This window comes from Muscardinus avellanarius, assembly GCF_963383645.1.
Source record: "Muscardinus avellanarius genome assembly, chromosome: 4".
Taxonomy (NCBI): domain Eukaryota; kingdom Metazoa; phylum Chordata; class Mammalia; order Rodentia; family Gliridae; genus Muscardinus; species Muscardinus avellanarius.
In genome coordinates this window covers 127,072,495-127,092,312 of record NC_137789.1, presented here as the reverse complement: position 1 = coordinate 127,092,312, position 19,818 = coordinate 127,072,495, and the positions used below count along the sequence as shown (strand labels likewise).

The 19,818-nt window shown below is 42.9% G+C and overlaps 1 protein-coding gene across 3 annotated transcripts in view; it reads right to left on the bottom strand.

Moving 5' to 3' along the window:
- Window positions 1-202: 202 nt before the first annotated feature.
- Window positions 203-19,818, bottom strand: part of LGI1 (leucine rich glioma inactivated 1) — a gene marked incomplete at both ends in the record, with an annotated part of 40,535 nt that continues 20,919 nt past the window's right edge. For 2 of the 3 annotated variants that reach the window (XM_080693786.1, XM_080693787.1), the window contains 4 exons: window positions 203-1,038; window positions 2,494-2,658; window positions 2,940-3,109; window positions 5,659-5,730. In XM_080693786.1, the coding sequence (XP_080549912.1) occupies window positions 203-1,038; window positions 2,494-2,658; window positions 2,940-3,109; window positions 5,659-5,730 (1,243 nt within the window). The remainder of the gene's footprint in view (window positions 1,039-2,493; window positions 2,659-2,939; window positions 3,110-5,658; window positions 5,731-19,818) is intronic. The other variant, XM_080693788.1, reaches the window with a different exon arrangement.

The following is a 19,818-nucleotide window of genomic DNA, read 5'->3' as shown; positions in this document are numbered from 1 at the left end:
AATTTTGTCTTATAAAAGGTAACTTCCCACACCACTGGACTGGACAGGTAAGGATGGAGATACTGGTAGTGCTTGGCTCTAGCAGTCTCAAGGTTTGAAAGGCATTCATTTGCAAGTGTGATAAGAAGAGTCATCATGCATTGCGTTCATCCAGATCATGTACTGTAGAAAGTTTCTGATGGCGGCCACGGAATCTGGTGTCTCATGCGCTTAAGTCGACTATGACATGTTTGTAAATCTGTGTATTTCCCTTAAAACTGGAAGCAAAAAGGAAATTACGCTTATTAATGGACACATGTGTGAATGATCTAGGTGCCTGAACATTTAATTCCTGAAATTTCACAAATTTGGCTTTCTCTGCATCCCAGTTATACACTTGAGTAAAGGAGTAATCACTTCCAAGAATTGCATATTGGTAATTATTTATCTGAAGAGGCTGAAACACCATGGATCCTCGGGATGGCATCCTCTGGATATCCTGGAATGAGGAGCCTCCCCATTTCATGACTTTGGAATCGCCAATGAACCTTGTCAAGCAAATGTACACATCACCTTTCACTGAGAAGTGTTTGACTGCATAGACGTCCTCCATGTTAGGAATGTCAGTTTGGTTGGTGAATAATTGTGTTGCTTTGTTCCACTGGTAAATTACAGGACGCTGGGAACTACTGGATAGGATCAGATGAGGTGTTCTGAGTGTCAGAGGTGGTCTGGCTATCTCCAGATATTCCACATCAGTATCCCTGTACCAGGCATGTAAGGATTGATGGGAGTAGAATCCATTTCCATTCCATTTGTAGATGGTAGTAAAACCAGCTTTTGAACTGTCAGCAACCACGAAGTACCAGTTGTTTTCAATCTTGAATGTTTCAATGTCGTTAGGTTTTCGAATTTTGAGGATTTCAATATCCTGAATTTTTATGAATTTGTTAGCAAAACCGTCTCGCTTATAGATATGGGAGCCACCAAACAGCTGGGCCACGATGACATAGAGCTGAGTTTCAATGACTATAGGCTTGCACACTACAGTCGACGTGCCTGGGAAAAAACAAAAGAGAGATTAGTTGTGTGGCCATCTCTTTGGAAGATGTGAACGTGCAGGCAGAAGTCATGCCAATTCCACAAAACCAGCCTGAGACAAGATCAGTGGAGACCAGGCCAGTGGCATCAGTGTCCAGTCAAGACCAGTGTTCCAGGCCAGTGGCAGCAGTGTCCACAGTTCTGGGCCTTTTCACTCATGAAACCTTGTTACGAATATGGAAGTCACCATATCTAACCTGCTCTAGATAGATGCTCAGGACACATGAGCACAGACTGCATCTATTCCTTTCAGTTCTTGCAGAAACAAGTATTGCTTTCCTAACAAACCATAAGTTAATCAGAGCAAGTCTAACTAAAAAACCACCATGTACTGAGAATTTGCTATGAGCTTTGTCAAATAATCTCATTAAATTTTCCCAATAATCTTGAGAGATAAGTGTTAGTATCTTCCCTTTTCTAGATGAGCAAACTGAACTTCAGAGGGGATGAGTCCTGCTGTGAGAAGGTGGGGTTGGGGTCAAATCTAGGCCTACCAGTATCTGGGGTGTGTGTGTATGAGAGAGAGAGAGAGACAGACAGACAGAGTATTGAACCCAGAGACATGCTACTTCCAAACTATACCCCCAATCATATTTTTTATTTTATTATTAATTAATTTATTTATTTATCTATGGCTCTGCTGGATTGGACCCAGGGACATTCTACTTTCAAGGTATACCCCAACCCTATTGTTTCTTTTGGGGTGGGGGAGGGAGAATAAAGTCTTGCTAAGTTGCTGAGAACCTCTCTAATTTGCTGAGGCTAACTTTGAACCAGTGATCCTTCTATCTCAGTCTTCCAATTACTGGAACCACAGGCTTGGATCATCACACAGGGCTGCATCTAGGTTTTTAATCCAAACTAAAGCATGATCGGCTATCCGAGAACTTGCAACCTGACCTAAGATCTCATGAGGTTCTAGAGCCACCCTACGAAGGCTAGAGGAGTAGTTTGAGCAGTCTCCAGCTCTACCTGTAACAGGTTTGCTGCAAGCCTGAACTGCTTCCTGCTTTAGAACAACTGCTTCTTCTCTAGAATCCCCGAGGAAGGAAAGATTCACCCCTCATTTTTCTGGAGCTTTAGACCATTGGTTGTAGGAAAGAAGAGAAGGAAGAAAAATCTTTGAGAAAACTGAAAGAGGGATACAGCCATGGGCTATGCTCCTGAGCATTATGTTGGGAAATCTCAGATACAGGTATATGATCTTATCAACAACCTGCATGTTAGATATTACCCCTGTTTTACAAGTTAAGACATAGAGGACAATCCCAAGTCACTTAGTAAACGGTAGAGTTGGGATTTAAATGGCTCTAAACCTCCTCAAAGCGTTCCTTCATGCGACTCATCTTTTCCTGTTATCTTTGGTCTGAGCGCTTTAACTTCCTGCTCAAATTTTTATTAGGATTTTCATACCTGTAATGTTATCATAATTTCGGAAAGTCTTTTCCACATGGTCCCACTCAAGGAAAATGCATTTTCCAGTAAAAGGCTGAGCGATGACTACGTACTCATCATTCATATAAGAAAAAGTGTCTATGGATAGTGACTGGTACGGGAGGTCTTGAGACTTTGCAAATTCTGTGGAAATAGAAAGTGTTGACAAGTAGCCATGAGCTAATAATATTCATACCTCGTTCCTCAGATAAATCTCAAGTATAGAAATACGTTTATTTTAGAGAAGTAGTAAAATGGTCATTTTACTTCGCTTTGCAATGCATGAATTTTTAACGGTTAGTAATTTTTTAAAGAAGTTAAATTGCTCAATTGGTTTTTAAGCTATAAAAACATCAGTTCTTATACATTAAAAAATGTAGGCCTTCTTTTAATTTTATGATGGAAAATGATTTTGAGTCCGTTACCAGTAATTATGCAATCGAAGTCCTTGGAAGACAGGCTATTGATTTTGCGCTTCTTGTACTCTGGGGGGCCTTCACAGTAGATGTCTTCCACAGTCGCATTGGTGTGGCTGAGCCATTCCACCAGCCACTTCAGTTTACAGTCACAGTTAAATGAGTTCCCTCTCAGGTCCCTGAAAGACAAACCTCTGCTGCTTTTGCAGTACAAGCTCCCTGGCACGACACAAACATGGCTTCTACTTCAGCAATTCACATGTGCAGAATGACCTTACCCAGCCCTACATCATGCCCCACGATCTGCCTTGAACTCGACTGGCCATTCAGTTTGGACTCAGAAAGTGATCACAGAGCAGCCTTAAAGGCCACCCCTGGTCAGTGGACTTTAATAACTTACTCTCTTTCGTATTCAAAAGTGGTTTAGTCTAGAGCAGTGCTGTCAACAGAAATAGTGTATGAACCACTTATGCAATTTACATTTTTCTAGAGCCGCACTAAAAAAAAAAAGTAAAAAGAAACAGGTGTAATTAATTTTTAATAGTATGTTTTATTTAATCCAACACATTAAAAATATTATCACTTGAACATGCGGTCAATATTCACATTATCGAGATCCCTTGCATTCTTCTTTAGATTGAATCTTTGAAGTTCACTGTCTATGACAAAGTATATCTCAGTACAGATGCTAAATTCCTATCCATAATATGTGATCTGTACTTAGATTTCATAAGATTTGTAGTTGAAAAAATAGATTGATATACCCAAGATCCAAACAGATTTAAAATTTTCCAATAATTGAACTAAGAAACAGTTTTTAAATTTAAACTTAAAAAATATTAAGGGGCTTCGAGTAAATTGGTACAGTGGTTCTCAGCCATACAGTGCCTACTTAGCATATTCAAGGCCCTGAACTCAACCCCAGCATAAAAAATAAGTAAATAAATACAAACATTCAGCTCCTCAGTTGCACTAGTGGCACATTTCAAGTGTCTAGAAGCCACCATAGTAGATAGCAAAGGTCTAGATGATAGAGTGTAGTGGTTATTGCATTATATTTAATTAAATTGAGTGAGCTATTTACTTTTCTTCTTTCTCACAGACATAATTAATCCTGCTCCTCTTCCATGGCTTACAAATTCAGTTTTAAAAGGAAATGGCTTTGCCACAGCAGAGTTAATGCAGACACACAACACTAGCTCATGCCTGTACTCATTTCAGTTTCCACACATGACCCCAACTCACCAAGTTCTGTTTATTTGCACTGCTTCTGTTCAGGAATTCCATTTCCTTTTCTGGTCACAGGGAATTCCTAAGATAGGTGCGGCCTACTCTTCACAAGGCCCATAAGTAATTTTTAAATGCCCAAGTATTTGAAAATGTTGTTTAGAGGATACATTCAGTAAAACTAAGACATCTGCTAAAAGGCAAGTTGGCATGGATCCTTGTCCTTCTAAGATAATTCTTGATTTAGGCATATCAGAGTAAGCCCAAGAGGCCAAATCCATTATGGGATTCCCCAGAGAGGAGACTAAGCCAATTTCAAGTGTTAGACTGACAGTAGGATGGGATAGAGGGCTCCTTATGAGCTGCATCCAAAGTCTGCCATGGAGCATCATCTGAACTTCTGAGATGTTCCCAGAACTGACCTCATCTCCCAAGAGTATGCTGACCCAGAACAACGAGTGCCAGCCCTTCTCGCCTATTGTAAGCCAGAACAGATAACTCTCTTGGACGTGTCTGATTCTGACATTCTCTTGGAAAAAAACCACCATTCAGGAATTGGGGTAATAGGCACGGAGGAGGGGCTGGGGGACTATTGCAAGGAACAAAGAAAGTTTTTCATTAGCTTCCTGATTGGACGTGAAATACTGGGCTCAGAGGAAAATACTTGACTCAGATGTTTTTTGTTATTGGAGAGAAGTTGTTCTGAATCTATATTCTATAGCAAAGTACCTGAATAGTGAAAAATCTTTTGTTTTCATATATTGTTTCATTTGTCTCTATATTCTACTTCATGACATGTAGATACCCTGCTAATGTTATGGAAGGCACTTACTGAAGCCATTGCTTTTGCAAGGGTTAGGCATATGGTACTTGCTTTGCTCACAGCAAAATATACAAATTCCTTGCAAAGATCTTTCACTCTGAGGCTTAAAAGTCAAAGTTTGAAAGCTCTTTTGTTTGAAAAGGGGTCAAAAATAATTAAGTTCATTCCCTTCCTGGGGCTTAAGCCAAATTCCTGGGGATTAAGCCTAGAGTTGTTGTTCAGTCTAATGAGAGAAAAGGCAAACTCTCCTCCCTTCCCCCATTTCCTGCTCCAGGACTCTGTTGACTGACCAACCCAAGGGTGTAACCTTTCATCTTACTCTGTCAGTTTCCCAGACTCCTTTATGTTTTTCCTTTGTAGCGCATTTCCTGGACACCATGAGAAAATTGGGATCTTGAAATTTCTATCCGGATCTCTTCCCACCCCCTCACAGACCCTTATCACCACCCCTCCCAGACACACACTTTGTCAAAGTAATGCCTAAGTACTGTGTGTTCAGCATTCCCAATGGTAAATACCACAGGAGAGTCATATGCTAGTCTGTGTTGATTTAAAATTAAAATTAAAAATTTGAAGTTCATTTTAAAGCCAATTCAAAATCCTAATGATCGATACCAGGTTTCCTTGTTAATTTCTGTAAATCAACTAATTACTCAGTGATATCTTAGGTCCTCTTACACATTTGTTAAAGAATCCAGGCCTTTGAAAATATCTTTGGGGAGTGTCTGGAGATTGTTGTTTGCGAGGCTCCTGGAAAAAAAAGAAGAAGAGTGATCTGAACTATAGTAATAAGTTGAATAAATCCATTTAATGATAAAGTGTATTTACGAGTCCCTCTTGTCATTTTCAGGCTACTATCTTACTTTCCGTACTTTTCCCCCAAGATGCCTCTCAGATGCGTGCTGTTGGGTTTTTAATTTCTGACCTCTTTGCTTCAATATCCACCTGGGACTTCAGTTGCAATTCATGCTGGTGAATGGCCCCAGCACCAACCAACAACAAACCAGCAACAATACAGTTCCTGGGCATGGCTCTTTCCCGTTAGCACAGAGCATGAGATTCCCATTCTCAGACGCTCCGTCTAGGGCTTATCTCTCAAATGATGTCTCACTAAACTAGTGATAGTGTCCAGCTCCGGATGCTCAGAATGCACCTTTTCCTCGCTTCCAGCCAACTGTACCAAGAGCTGTGTCTCTTCACCACCACACACATGCTCCCTCTCTCTGTCTTTTGTTTTTGCTTGCTATTTGTGGTTGCCTATGTTTTTTTGTTTTGTTTTGTTTTTTTAGTTTACTTTTACCTTTTGGCTCCATTTATTTCATCTCAGAAAAAAAGCTTTTTCACAGCTGGGCGTGGTGCCGCAGGCTTGTATTCCCAGTATTTGGGAGGCTGAGACAAGAGGATCGCAGGTTCGCAGCCAGCCTCAGCAACTTAGTGAGGCCCTCTGCAACTTAGTGAGACCCTGTTTCAAAATAAAGAATAAAAAAGAGGGATGAGGATGTAGCTCGGAGGTAGAATGCCCCTGGGTTCAATTCCTGGTGAGAGAGAGAGAGAGAGAGAGAGAGAGGCTTTTTCTTAATTCTCCCTCCCTCCATCTTCCTTTAGTGACTTCCTTCTTTTGAACCTTTTGTCCCTGATTGACTCTTGCCCTATCATAGGAGTTGGTTTCTCTTTTTCTTTCTTTTTGTTCTTCTAAGAATCTTTAGAATAGTGCTAATCACAGTTAATGAGTAGGAAATTGTCCTAATAGTATGAAAAAAAGGAAAAGTGTACATATTATAGAAATGGAGACACAAAAAAGTGCTGATACCCTATGATCAGGAAATGACATTAGGCACTGGAATTTTCTGGTTTTAGCCAGCACATGTTATTTATTTATTTATTTTTAATAAGAAACTAAAACAAAAGAGTATATTCTGAAGCAGGTGTGATGGGGACAAGCCTGTTATTCCAGTACTTGGGAGGATGAGACAGGAGGATCACAGGTTCGAGGACAATCTCAGCAAGTAGTGAGACTCATCAACTTAATGAGACTGTTTCAAAAGAAAAAAAAAAGTATGGCTCGGGGTATATATCAGAGGTAGAATGCCCCTGGGTTCAATCCTCAATTAAAAATAAGCCTGTTGTTGGCTTCCAAAGCCCTGCAAGAACCCTAATTTTTTTTCTGTCATACTTGGTATTGAACCCAAGGGCATTCTACCTCTGAGCTACACCCTACCCCCATTTTTTTATTCTTTATTTTGAAACAGGGTCTTACTAAGTTGCTGAGACCGGCCTTGAACCTGCAATCATCCTATCTCAAACTCCTAAATATTGGGATTACAGGTGTGTGCCACCACTCCCAGACTCAATTTTCTTCTAAAACATTCTCAACGTCTTCTTTATCTGCCACCTCCTCTAATTAAATATGAGATTTCTTAATTGCAAATATTCAAGACTTTTAAAGTTTATTTTTAAGTTAATTACATTGTTTTTCTGGGTTTTAGAAATCACTACTAGATGGGCAAGCTCTTTTTCAATGAACTGTGGAATGTAAAAACGGGGAAAGAATCAGAAAGTTCTAGTGTCAGTGACAATTTTGTGATGAAAGGCCCAGTTTTGGAGCCATTCTGGGTCGGGTTGAATCCTGACCCTAGTGTTCGCTGGCTGTTTGACTATGCAACTTCTCTGAGACCCAGGCTTTTCATTTCCAAGTAGTAGTGTCTTATCTCAGAATAGTGTTGGAAAAAGAAAACGAGGTAATACGGAATGGTGCCTGGTAACTGGACTCCTCTTAACAGAGAGCAGCTTGAAAAAAGGAGGAGAGGAGAAGGGTTCCGTGTATATGTTGTCCAGGGAACAACATTTAGAAAACGGACTAGAGGCCTGAGCGGACTGTCCACATGCAACAGCATTAATAAAACGCTGCTAAAGAACACTATTCGAGAGGTGTCTGCACAATTTGTGCTACTGGTCTTTTGTTTTGTCTTTCCCCTGTAGTTCTACCAATCAAACCCAGGACCTTCCACAGGCTGGGCACTTGCCCAGGCCAGTGAATGACGTTTGAATTTGCTGATGTCTTGGATTGATCCAGGGCACTTCCCAAGTTATGCATCTCAGTTGGCTTGCTGGCACAATGCGTCTTCAGTCTGTGTGCTGACTTCTCCTGAGTGGATAACTCTCTCTCTCTCTCCAAAACCAGCATGAACTGCCACTGGCTGCAGGATGTAGTTGGAGAGGGCTGGGCCACAGGACAGTCGGCATGAAATGATGCAATAGTCACATTCTGAATTGTCACTGCCCATAACACTACACGAAGAGGAGCCATGTTCGTGTTACGTTGTGTGTGTGTGTGTGTGTGTGTTTTACTGGGGATTGAACCCAGGGGCATTTATATTTGAGCTACACTGCTTTTTAATTTTTTTTTTCTTTTGCAACAGGGCCTCTCTGGGTTGCTGAGAGTCTTGCTACATTGCTGAAGCTGTCCAGAACCTGCAATCCTCTGGTCTCAGCTTCCCAAGTATGGGAATACAGGCATGTGCACCACACCTGGAAGGGGATGCTTTTTTTTTTTTTTTTGATGGTACTGGGGTTCCTGGAAGCCCTTCTACCTCTGGGCTACACTCCCAGACCTATTTTTTATATTTTTATTTGCAAAGGGTCTCTTAAGCTAGCGCAGCTGGCTTCGAACCTACGTGATCCTCCTGTCTCTGCCTCCCAAGCGTGGGGATTACAAGCGTGTACTGCCATACCCAGCTAGGAGGGGGATACTTTTAAAATAATGCAAACCTGGAAGATCTAATTCCTGCCCCAAGCAGTAGGGCTGTAGGCCTTACATACTCAAGGTTGTACGATAACCACAGAGTACCTGGCAAGCCAGAGATAGAGTGGCAGAGCTATGAGGCTTCTGGAACAAAAATTATATTACTGCATGACAAGTTGGAGGACTTTAGCTGGCCATGATGGTACATGACTTTAACCCCAGTACTTGGAAGGCTGAGACAGGAGAATTTTAGGCTGGAGGCCAGCCCTAACAAGTTAGTGAGACCCTACCTAAAAAATATAAATAAAATAAAAAGAATTGGGGATTTTTCTTGGAGATAGAATGACCCTGGATTCAATCCCCAGCAAAACAAAACAAAACAAAACAAAACATAAAAACAAAAACATGGATGACTTGTAATTCACTAGAGTTGGAGGATGGGGCTGAGGAAGGCAGGCAGGCTTGGCTAAGGAAAGAGGCCCTGTGCTTCCTGAGGACTTCTTGTTGCAAGGAGGCTCTCACCCTTGGAGCCAGAGGGTAGGGACAGACCGCAGGGCGGTGGGAGAAGAGCCAGAGGGAGAAATGGTGGCTGGATTCACTGTCCTCACGGACGCCCCTTTTGGCTTTGTTCTATGGCCAAAAATTTAATGAAAAATGGACCCAATAGCCTGTGTGTGTGTGTGTGTGTGTGTGTGTGTGTGTGTGTGTGCATGTGTGTGGTAGTGGGGAATGAACCCAGATGTGTTCTCTGAGCTATATTCCCAGCCCTTTTTATTTTGAAACAGCATCTCACTAAGTTGCTGAGGACCTTGCTAAATTGATTAGGCTGGCCACGAACCTGCGATCCTCTTGTCTCAGCCTGCCAAATACTGGGATTACAGGTATTCGTCACCATGCCCTGCTTAGTCTGCTCTTAAAGGAGACAGGATGAAATTTCATGACTAGGTTTTGTGAGTAGTAACCCTAAGAAGAGCGCCAGGACTCACTGAAGAAGCAGAAACAAGAAGCCAGGCATGGTGGTGCACACCTGTAATCCAAGTACCTAGGAGGCTGAGATAGGAGGACCATAGGTTCAAGGCCAGCCTCATCAATATAGAAAGGGCCTTAGCAACTTCGTGAGACCTGTTTTAAAATAAAATGTAGCCAGGTGTGGTGGCATATGCTTGTTATCCCAGCATTTGGGAGGCTGAGACAGGAGGGTCGTGGTTCAAGGACAGTCTCAGCTACTTAGTGAGGCCCTTTGCAACTGAGTGAGACCCTGTTTCAAAATAAAGAATAAAAAAATAGGGCCTGTGGTGTAGCTCGGAGGTCGAATGCCTCTGGGTTCCATCCCAGTACCACAAAATAAATAACTAAATTAAATTAAATTAAATAGGGCTGGGAGCGTAGCTCAGAGGTAGAATGGCCCTGGTTTCAATCCTCAGTACTAAAACAAAACATACAAACAAATAAAAAAAAAAAACCAGCAGAAACAAGAGGAAGTAAGACCCAGATATAAAAAAGAGGTTTCCAGATGCACAAGGCCCAGGAACTGAAGTTGAGATTGCTTCCCTAAGCCTTGGGGAGGCCCGGTGACACCAGGTCACATTGGATAAACAGAAAGCAGGCATAGGGACTAGAAAAGAGAATGACCTGGAGAAGCAATGGGGACAGAGCCTGGGAATTATTTTGCAAAAACTGTTAACAGAGCCCTGTTATAAAGCAATGTCCTAGTGCAGGCTGACGGAGGTTTTGAAGGCTACATCAGACCCCAGGAAGGGGCTCCCCAGAACCTGCAAAGGTAAAGAGGGGACACAGGAAAGGGCCCCACAGGGAAGGGCCTGTATCTTAGCTATGGCCAATTAAGAGTGTTTACAGTTCCCAAGTGGAGAGGACTTGGAGATATAATCAGCCCAGTGCATAAGCAGGGAAAGCAATTTGCTATAGCATTGTGATTTGCCTATAGTGGAAAAGGATTGGAAACAACCCATGTGTCCATTAAAAAGAGAGTGTGTGAATAAATAGTGGCTCATACCTAACCTGGAATGTTTTGCAGTTTTTAAAAAATGAGGTAGATCTCTATGATTTAACATGAAACGATGCCTAAGTAAAAAGAAACACGGAGAATAATATGGAGAGTGTAATCCCCTGGAGAAGACAGGATATATGTCTGTAGATACATAAAGAAAGTTCTATAAAGAGATTTAAAAACTGCTCATTGAAGCTACACACTGAAGTGGGCTTTACTGGAATCCCTTTGCTATGTCTGATCTGTGAGGATTTTTATAAGCAAGCATTTATTATTTTATAATTAGAATTAATGAAGTCAACTATTTATTTATTTATTTATTTTTGTGATACAGGGGATTGAAATCGAGACATTTTACCTCTGAGATACACCTCCAACCCTAGTTTTATTTTTATTTTGAAACAGGGTCTAAGTTGATAAGGATCTCACTACTTGCTTAGGCTGTCCTCAAACCTGTGATCCTTCAGTCTCAGCCTCCCAAGTACTGGGATTACAGATGAATGTGTACCACCTCCCACCAGCTGAAGTCAACTTTTTATTTATTTATTTATTGGTTTTTATTTTATTTTTGTGGTACTGGGGATGGAACCCAGGGGCCTTCTACCTCCAGACTACATGCCTAGGCCTATTTTATATTTTATTTGGAAACAGGGTCTCACTATGTTGCTGAGAGCCTCACTAAGTAGCTGAGGCTGGCTTTGAGCCTGCGCAATCCTCCTGTCTCAGCCTCCCAAGTACTGGGATTACAAGTGTGCACCACCACGCCTGGCTTAAAGTTGACTTTTTAAAAAGACCCTGTTGCTTAGTGTGTGTGTGTGTGTGTGTGTGTGTGTGTGTGTGTGTGTGTGTGTGTCCAGTGAAAATTCATTCTAAATCAACCACTCAGCTGTATTCATCAGATTCCAGATTCCCAAGCTGGAAGGCTAGCGTGGGAATAACAGCATGGTCTGCCCTCGGGGCCGGAGTGGTCAGACCATACCAGCATCTTTCAGAAGCCCCTTTGAGGGATGAAGCTGCCTTTTTTCCTCCCAAATTCCTGCACATCTCAGGCCTTGCTCTTTGGGGAGGTTTGGGGCTCCACCTTGGAGCCACTGTGAGTTTCATGAACCATTTAAAGCCAACACAGAGGAGCGCCAGGCGCCTCCAAAAGCCATCAGAGGCGTGGGGTCAGGGGGTTCAGGGAGATTCTCTACCAGGGAGAAGTGCTGGGGGGAAAAGGTGCAGGAAGGCCACTCGGAATGTGGTCATTTCACAAAAAGGGTGAAGAAAAGAGACCTAGTGCCTTTGAGGCTGTTCAAAGAGCTAGAGATAATAAGATTGCATTTTGGAGGATAAGACTAGGTTATTTTAGGGTTGATGTCAGGATTATTTGATTCTCCAGATTCTATCTCTGCCTTGACTTTTGTCATCAGAAAGCAAAATATCTGGATTAAAGTACTGATTAAAATCTGAAGTTCTGTTTGAAATATGTGTGGTGTCTTTTGCAAAACTGGTTGCAAAAGACTCTTCTCTCCACCAACATGTGCAGTGAAGTACAGAGAAGGTGTCAGCTTTGTCTCCAGTAGACCAGGGACTAAATCTGAACTTTGTCACTCTCAGGAGTGTGTCCTTAGGTTTTGACATCTTTGAAACTGAGTCAAGAATAGCAGTTTTATTGATGCTAAGGATTAACATATGTAGCTACTAATATTTTTATATACTAGCTCCTTTATAATGTATACTAGAATAAGTAGTGACTTTTTATGGCATGTGTGTGTGCCAAGACTCCAAACTCATCTTTTTCTTTGTTGTTGTTGTCAAAAACAGTAATATTTAATTCGAAGCATCTTCAAATGCTTATTTCAAGAGTCTTAGATCATCTTTTTCTGTGTCTTTTAGTAGAGAGGATTCTGTGCCTTGGTATTCCTAAAGGTCCCATCTCTTACTGACACACACATACCACATATACACACATGTTTATACTATGCATACACATATGTCATAATAATTAGTATTTTTTTCCCTTCAGGAAAATTTGAAAAGAACAAAAGTCATATTTTTAAAAAAGGAGAGCTGGGTGTGGTGGCACACATTTGTAATCCCAGCATTCAGGAGGCGGAGACTGGAGGATGGAGGTTCACAGCCAGCCTCAGCTACTTAGCAAGGCCCTTCGCAACTCAGTGAGACCCTGTTTCAAAAATAAAAAGACTGCCAGGCGTGGTGGTGCATGTTTGTAATCCCTGCGCTTGGGAGGCAGAGACAGGAGGATCGCGCAGGTTTGAAGCCAGCCTCGCTGGTTTAAGAGACCCTGTTTCCAAATACAAATATAAAAAATAGGTGTTTGGGAGTGTAGCCTGGAGGTAGAAGGGTTTCCAGGAACCCCAGTGCCACCAAAACAAAAAATATAATAAAATAAAATAAAAAAATAAAAAAATAGGGCTGGGGGTATAGGTCGGAGGAACAGTGCCCCTGGGTTCTATCCCTGGTAACACTAACACACACACACACACACACACACACACACACACACACACACACACAAACCAAAAAAAAAAAAAACCCAAGGAGAAAAATAACAATCATCCTGGTAGAGGCAACTGCTGTTAAGAGTTACTCATATTACTGGATGTGGTGGCACATGCCTATAATCCCAGTACTTGGGAGGCTGAGACAGAATGATTGTAGGTTTGAGGCCAGCCTCAGCAACTTAGTGAGATCCTGTTTCCAAATGAAAAATCACACAGGGCTGGGAGTGTAGCTCCTAGGTTCAATCCCCAGCATATCTCTCCTTTCTCTCTCTCTCTCCTCTCTCTCTCTCTCTCTCTCTCTCTCTCTCTCTCTCTCTCTCTCTCTCTCTCTCTCTCTCTGTATATCTTCTTCTAGCCATTCATACTGAGCCCATTAAGAAAAAGTGATTCTGGAGCAATATCAATGCTCCTGGTCCCCGAGGCGTCTGCTCCTTCTCTCTCCTCTAGAGGCGGTGGCAGGAGGGGGTGCCACCCTGAACCTCCTCCTTCTTCAAAGGTCTGTTGGCTTGGATATCATGGCAAGAGCAAGGCTTAATTAGAGCTTGATTTTAATACTAAATGTGAAAATTTCTAAGTCTTAGGAACAAGCAGAAAACTTAGGAGGGTGGAGGAGAGAAAAGCCAGGTGTCAGGGGTAGCTATCAGAGAAAGACTTTCTGCATGGATGACTTAGGGAAAACTGGCTCCTGCGAGGCCCAAGCCAGCTCCTCTGGCCAGACTTGTGATAGCGTCTGGAGTCAGCCACAGGGAAGTGACGGGGGCTGGGATGCCCTCTGGGTTTGGGCTTCGGCTGCCTCCTTTCCATAAAGCCAGTACGATCTCTAAGTATTATTCTCATCCTTAAATCATATCTTTATAATTTCTACTACGAGGGGCTTATGTATTTATCTTTAATAAGAATCAGATGACCTGGGAAGTAAGACTTTGAGCCACACCGTGAAGAGCCCTGTGTTGACCACAGGTTGCTCTCTGGGTAGAGTCCACTGGGCGGGTAGAGCTGAGTGGAGTCAAGGACAATGAGAGGGTTGGTCCTTGTGAATTTTCTCTAGGAGGACTCCGTCATAGGGACTGTATCCTTGGTGCCTATTTGGCACCTGGCATGGAGTAAGTCTTCACTTTTATTTTTATACCTTTATTGGCGTGATGTAATTATACATTGTAGTGAGAGTCAAAGTGATATAAATAGTGAATGGACATCTAGGTTGGTCTCATAATATAAACAGGCATGCGCTGATCATGTGGTCTGTTTCCCTTCTTGCACTCCTCCTCCCGCTCCTCCTTCCTCTCTCCCCATCCATGTTAGGGGCATGCTTGTGATACCTTCTTTAATGGACGTAACCTTATTTAAACGGTTTCCTTTTCAGTCCTCATTTTTCCCTTCCTACATACCTTTCCACTATTCTACTGGTTTCTTTCCTCATTTGACTGAAGTCCCGTTTGCTTCCTACTTTTGTCTGTGTTGTGGTACTGGGGATTGCACCCAGGGACATCCTACCTCTGAGCTACACCTCTAGCCCTTTTTTATTTTGAAACCATCTTGTTACATTACTGAGAGTCTGTCTCACCAAGTTGCTAAGGCTGGTCTTGAAGCTGTGATTCTCCTGACTCAGCCTCCCAAGTACTGGGATTCCAGGCAATGGACCATCACACCCGGCTTGCTTTCTACTTTCATTCTAGCTTCCACATATGAGAGAAAACATACGACCCTTGATTTTCTGAGACCGGAGGATCCCACTTAGCACAATATTCTCTAGTTCCATCAATTTCATGCAAGTGACATGATTTTGTTCTTTGTGGCTGAGTAAAATTTCATTGTGAGTATATACCATATTTTTCTTACCCATATATCTGTGAATGGACATCTGGGTTGGTTTGGCTATGTGTGAACTGTGCCACTTTAAACATGGGCCAAACCCTCATCTTGAAGGAAGGAAGGAAGGAAGGAAGGAAGGAATATAGGAAGATAGATGAGGAAGGGCACCAAACTAGACAAGAAAAGAGCAGCAGGTGTTTCTTTCAGGGCCCTTGTGCCAAGACACTGAGTCAGGGAGAAAGCGCAAAGCCACATGAGTTGTCCTGCGCGGCTGCCACAGAAGGCCCCGCCACTAACTGCCAACAATTCCACAGCCACATGGAGGCTCTTGAAAGTGACTTCATTTCAGAGTCTACCTAAGAAGCATCCTTTAAAGGACCCAGGATGTGGCCCACATGAAACTTCTAGTTCCCTTGAAACCTGCTGAGTCGGGCCAGCGTTCTCAAAGGGAGCAGCCAGCCCGTCCCTGCAGGCATAGCCACCGTCCTGACCGGTGTGCTTTGGTTCACCTGGGAAAACCTGGTTATGACTATGGAAGCTACTGGAAAATCTTCTCCCTAAGGCAAGCCAGACTGGCTCAGACAGCACGTTTGTTTCGTGCCATGGGACTGTGCTGCTAGGAAAGCAACACCCACCGCCATCTGGGATGCTCCCAGCCCCCCTGCCATGCAGATTCTCAGCTTGGGTTTGTATCTCACTGAGCCCACAGCAGTTATTTTTCCATTTCATAGGGAATGTCAGAAGCGGATGAGTGCAGGGCAGCACTCGGAATCCGAGCCAGGACTAAGAAAGGTCACATGGCAGGACTGAGTTTCCTCCTGTCCAATGGATGGTGTTTGGTTTAACCCAGGCTCTGCTCTGAGCACTTTCGGATAGTAACGCATTTCTTCTCAATCTCAGGAACTAGGTACTTCTAAGTACCTCGCTGTCCCTCTCTCTCATCTTTACAGACTATCAACACCTCCATTTTGTACATGAGCTCTCCGAAGCATAGTGAGGCTAAATGACCTCCCCGTGGCCTCTGGGGTTTAAATGCAGACCGTTTGGTGCAGTCACCAAGTCCCATGAGCTCTTTATATACATGTCATTGGTGGTGCATGATTGTAATTTCAGTACTTGGGAGGCTGAGACAGGAGGATCGCAGGTTTGAAACCAGCCCCAGCAACTTAGTGAGAGCCTCAGCAACCTATTGAGACCATGTTTCAAAATAAAAATAAAATGGGCTGGGGATGTAGCTTGGAGGTAGAATGCCTCTGGGTTCAATTCACAGCACCACAAAACAAAACAAAAAAACAAACAAAAAAAACCCCCAAATAACCAAAAAGTCATTCTGCCTAACTGGCTGGGGGCACAGGCATCCTGAGTTCAAGGACCGTTGTATACATTCTTTGTAGCTTTGTAGTGCTGGACAACTATTAGCTGCTCCATAACATGTATGGATTAAAGATGATTTCTCCCAGATCTTCCTTATATACGCATGCAAACAATCGGCTCCAGTGGGCTGTAGCTGCAGGACATTTATGTGGCACCCAACAGAAAGAAGCTCAGTAAGTATTAACAGAAGCCAATAATAATGTTCACAGATTTTGTCATCATTGGCTATAAACTGATTCATATGAATTTTCCTGATTATGAAAGTAATACATGTTTGCCAAAAAAATTAAAATCTTGTTGAAATATAAAAACTATTCAAATACTAAAGCTAACAGTGCTACTATGATTTGATTATGGTTTGTCCTTGAACTCAAGCCTGATTTTAACTCCTAAAGTCATATGCTAATGGTTTTAAGAGAAAGGGCCTGGGGTGGTGGCTAGTAATCCCAGCATTTGAGAGGCTGAGACAGGAGGATCTAGGTTTGCGACCAGCCTCAGCTACTAAGTGAGGCCCTTTGCAACTCAGTGAGACCCTGTTTCAAAAAATAGAGAATAAAAAATAGGGCTGGGGTATATCTCGGAGGTAGAATGCCCCTGGGTTCCATCTCCAGTACCACAAAGAGAGAGAGAGAGAGAGAGAGAGAGAGAGAGAGAGAGGAGAGAGGAGAGAGGAGAGAGGAGAGAGGAGAGAGGAGAGAGGAGAGAGGAGAGAGGAGAGAGGAGAGAGGAGAGAGGAGAGAGGAGAGAGGAGAGAGGAGAGAGGAGAGAGGAGAGAGGAGAGAGGAGAGAGGAGAGAGGAGAGAGGAGAGAGGAGAGAGGAGAGAGGAGAGAGGAGAGAGGAGAGAGGAGAGAGGAGAGAGATGGAGAGAGATCTCTCACAATGGTGTTTAAAGGTAGGGCCTTTAGGAAGTGACCAGGTTTAGATATGGTCATTAGGGTGAAGCCCTCATGATTGAATTCTGATGAGTTTTTAGGAAGAGAGAGAAAACAGACACAGGCCCAGACACGCGCACTTCCACTCTCTTGATGTGGTGCTATGTGCGGCCGCAGGACCCTGCCAGCCAGAAGCCCGCACCAGGACTGTGCCATGCTTTTGAGCCTTCTAAAACTGTGAGCTCAGTAAATCTTCTCTTACAAAGGAGGCCTGAATAAGGCATTTCATTGTAGTAATGAAAAGCTAATACACATGCATAATTATTAGGACAGTGATTCAGAATTAGGATATTGTGATTCAGGACAGTGATTCAGAATAAAGTCATTGAGAGAGGGTCCCAGGACTCCACAGGTTTGGTAGGACTTAACAAGGAACTCATTCTCTCTTTTCTTAGAGCTAATTTGCAGGGAAGAAGGATCTTGCCTTCTAGACAGGAAGATATAATAACTTCTAAGTTGTCTATAAATGTCTCTTCAGAAGAAAAGTTTCTCAGCTAGGATCAAAACCACTACCCAGCTCTTCCACTCCTCAGTATCTACCCCAAAGAAGTAAAGTCAACATATTACGGTGATACAGGCATACTTATGTCTATAGCAGTCTAAATCACAATAGCCAAGTTCCAGAACCAGCTTAAGTGTTCATCAACAGAAGAATAGATAAGCCATAAAGAAGAATAAAATGATATCATTTGCAGGAAAGAGGATGGAATTTATGTTAAATGAAGTAAGCCAGAATCAGAAAATCAAGGATCATTTTGTCCCTCACATATGGAGGCAGGAAAGAGAGAGAGAAAATTATGAAAATCCAAGGGAGATGAGTAGAGGAAGTGGGTGGGGAAAGGGAAGGAAGGCAAAAAAGGAGGGACTGGGGAATGAAACGGACTGGATTATGTCATGCGCATGCCTAAATCCGTCACGATGAATCTCACTATTATGCACAATTATAATGGCACTGCCATTTTTGTAGATTGAAAGAGTCTAATACCGATAGTACCATGAGTCAACCTACTGTTAGATGAAGATGCAAGACATCTAAGGGTCATGTTTGTACAGTCAGCCTGTACCTCCGCCCTCTCCCCACACTCCCTTCCCACTGCCACCAGCTCAAAGAAAATGGAGGTGGGAAATTTTTCACTATTTGTATTTGTAGGGCCATTGAGATTCGTGCCTCTCTCTTTTCCTTGAACTTAACGTTTCTAGATAGTAAGCTCATGTTGAATCAATTTTGTCTTTTTTTTTTTTTTTTTTTTTTTTGGTATGGTGCTAGGGATTGAACACAGGGGCATTCTACGACTGAACTACATCCCCAGCCCTTTTCATTTTTGTTATATTAAGACAGAGTATCACTAAGCTTCCCAGGCTTGCCTCAAACTTGCAATCCTCCTGCCTCAGCCTCCTTAGTCCCTGAGATTACAGGCATGTGCCACTGTGCCTGGCCAGTTTCACCTTCTTATAGTCTCTATACTGATAAAGAAAAGGCCTGATCATCACCAAGATTTAAATTCCCATTTCATTTGATGGACACAAGAGCCTCTGGTCAAGCAAAATGGAACTATACTTTCTTTCTCTCTCATCTTCTTTCCTCCCTCCTTTCTTTTTTCCTTCCTCCCTCTTCCCTTTCCCATCTTCCTTCCAGGTGGGGAAGGGAGGACATTTTCTCCTATTCCGTGCAGGGAGGCCACGGGAAGACCCAGGCCTGCAGGCTGGAGAGGAGATGTGCCCAAGCAACGTGGGCCTGGGGGGGGGGGTATCACAGGTTCTTAGGGGTCACTGGGTCTGTGCCCTCCCACAGCCACCTCGCCCCATGCTGAGCACTGCCAGAGACTGTGCTGAATGGCATTTATATGAACCAAATGAATCTTAGGTTGAGGTCATGACTTCCATTTCTCCTTCTCCATATTTGTCTCACTTATTTTTTTTTGTCTGAAAAAATGAAGTTTGGTAGTGTTGGGCTCAGTGATAAAACTGCATAACATGCATTTTGTTACCCAGCCATTTTTGCACCATATTACATCAGTGACGCGAAGAGCCGCATTACAAGTGCTGTTTTGATTGTTATCGCCGCATACAGATACGATTTTATAAAATAAATCTGGCTAGGGTGTCACCTGTCTGTAATACCAGCTACTCAGGAGGCTGAGGCAGGAGGATTGCAAATTTGAAGCTAGCCTGGGGCAACTTAGCCCTGAAGAAAGAACGAAAGAAAGAACGAAAGAAAGAAAGAAAGAAAGAAAGAAAGAAAGAAAGAAAGAAAGAAAAGAAAGAAAGAAAGAAAAGAAAGGAAGAAAAAAGGGGAGGGAGGGAGGGAGGGAGGAAGGAAGAAAAGCAGGCTGGGGATGTGGCTCAGTGTTAGAGTCCCTGGGTTTAATCCCCAGGATCACAAAATAAAATAAAATAAAATAATCAAATCTGACCATTGGCTCCCCCTTGCTGCAGACCCAACAGCAGGAGAGAAGGGGGTC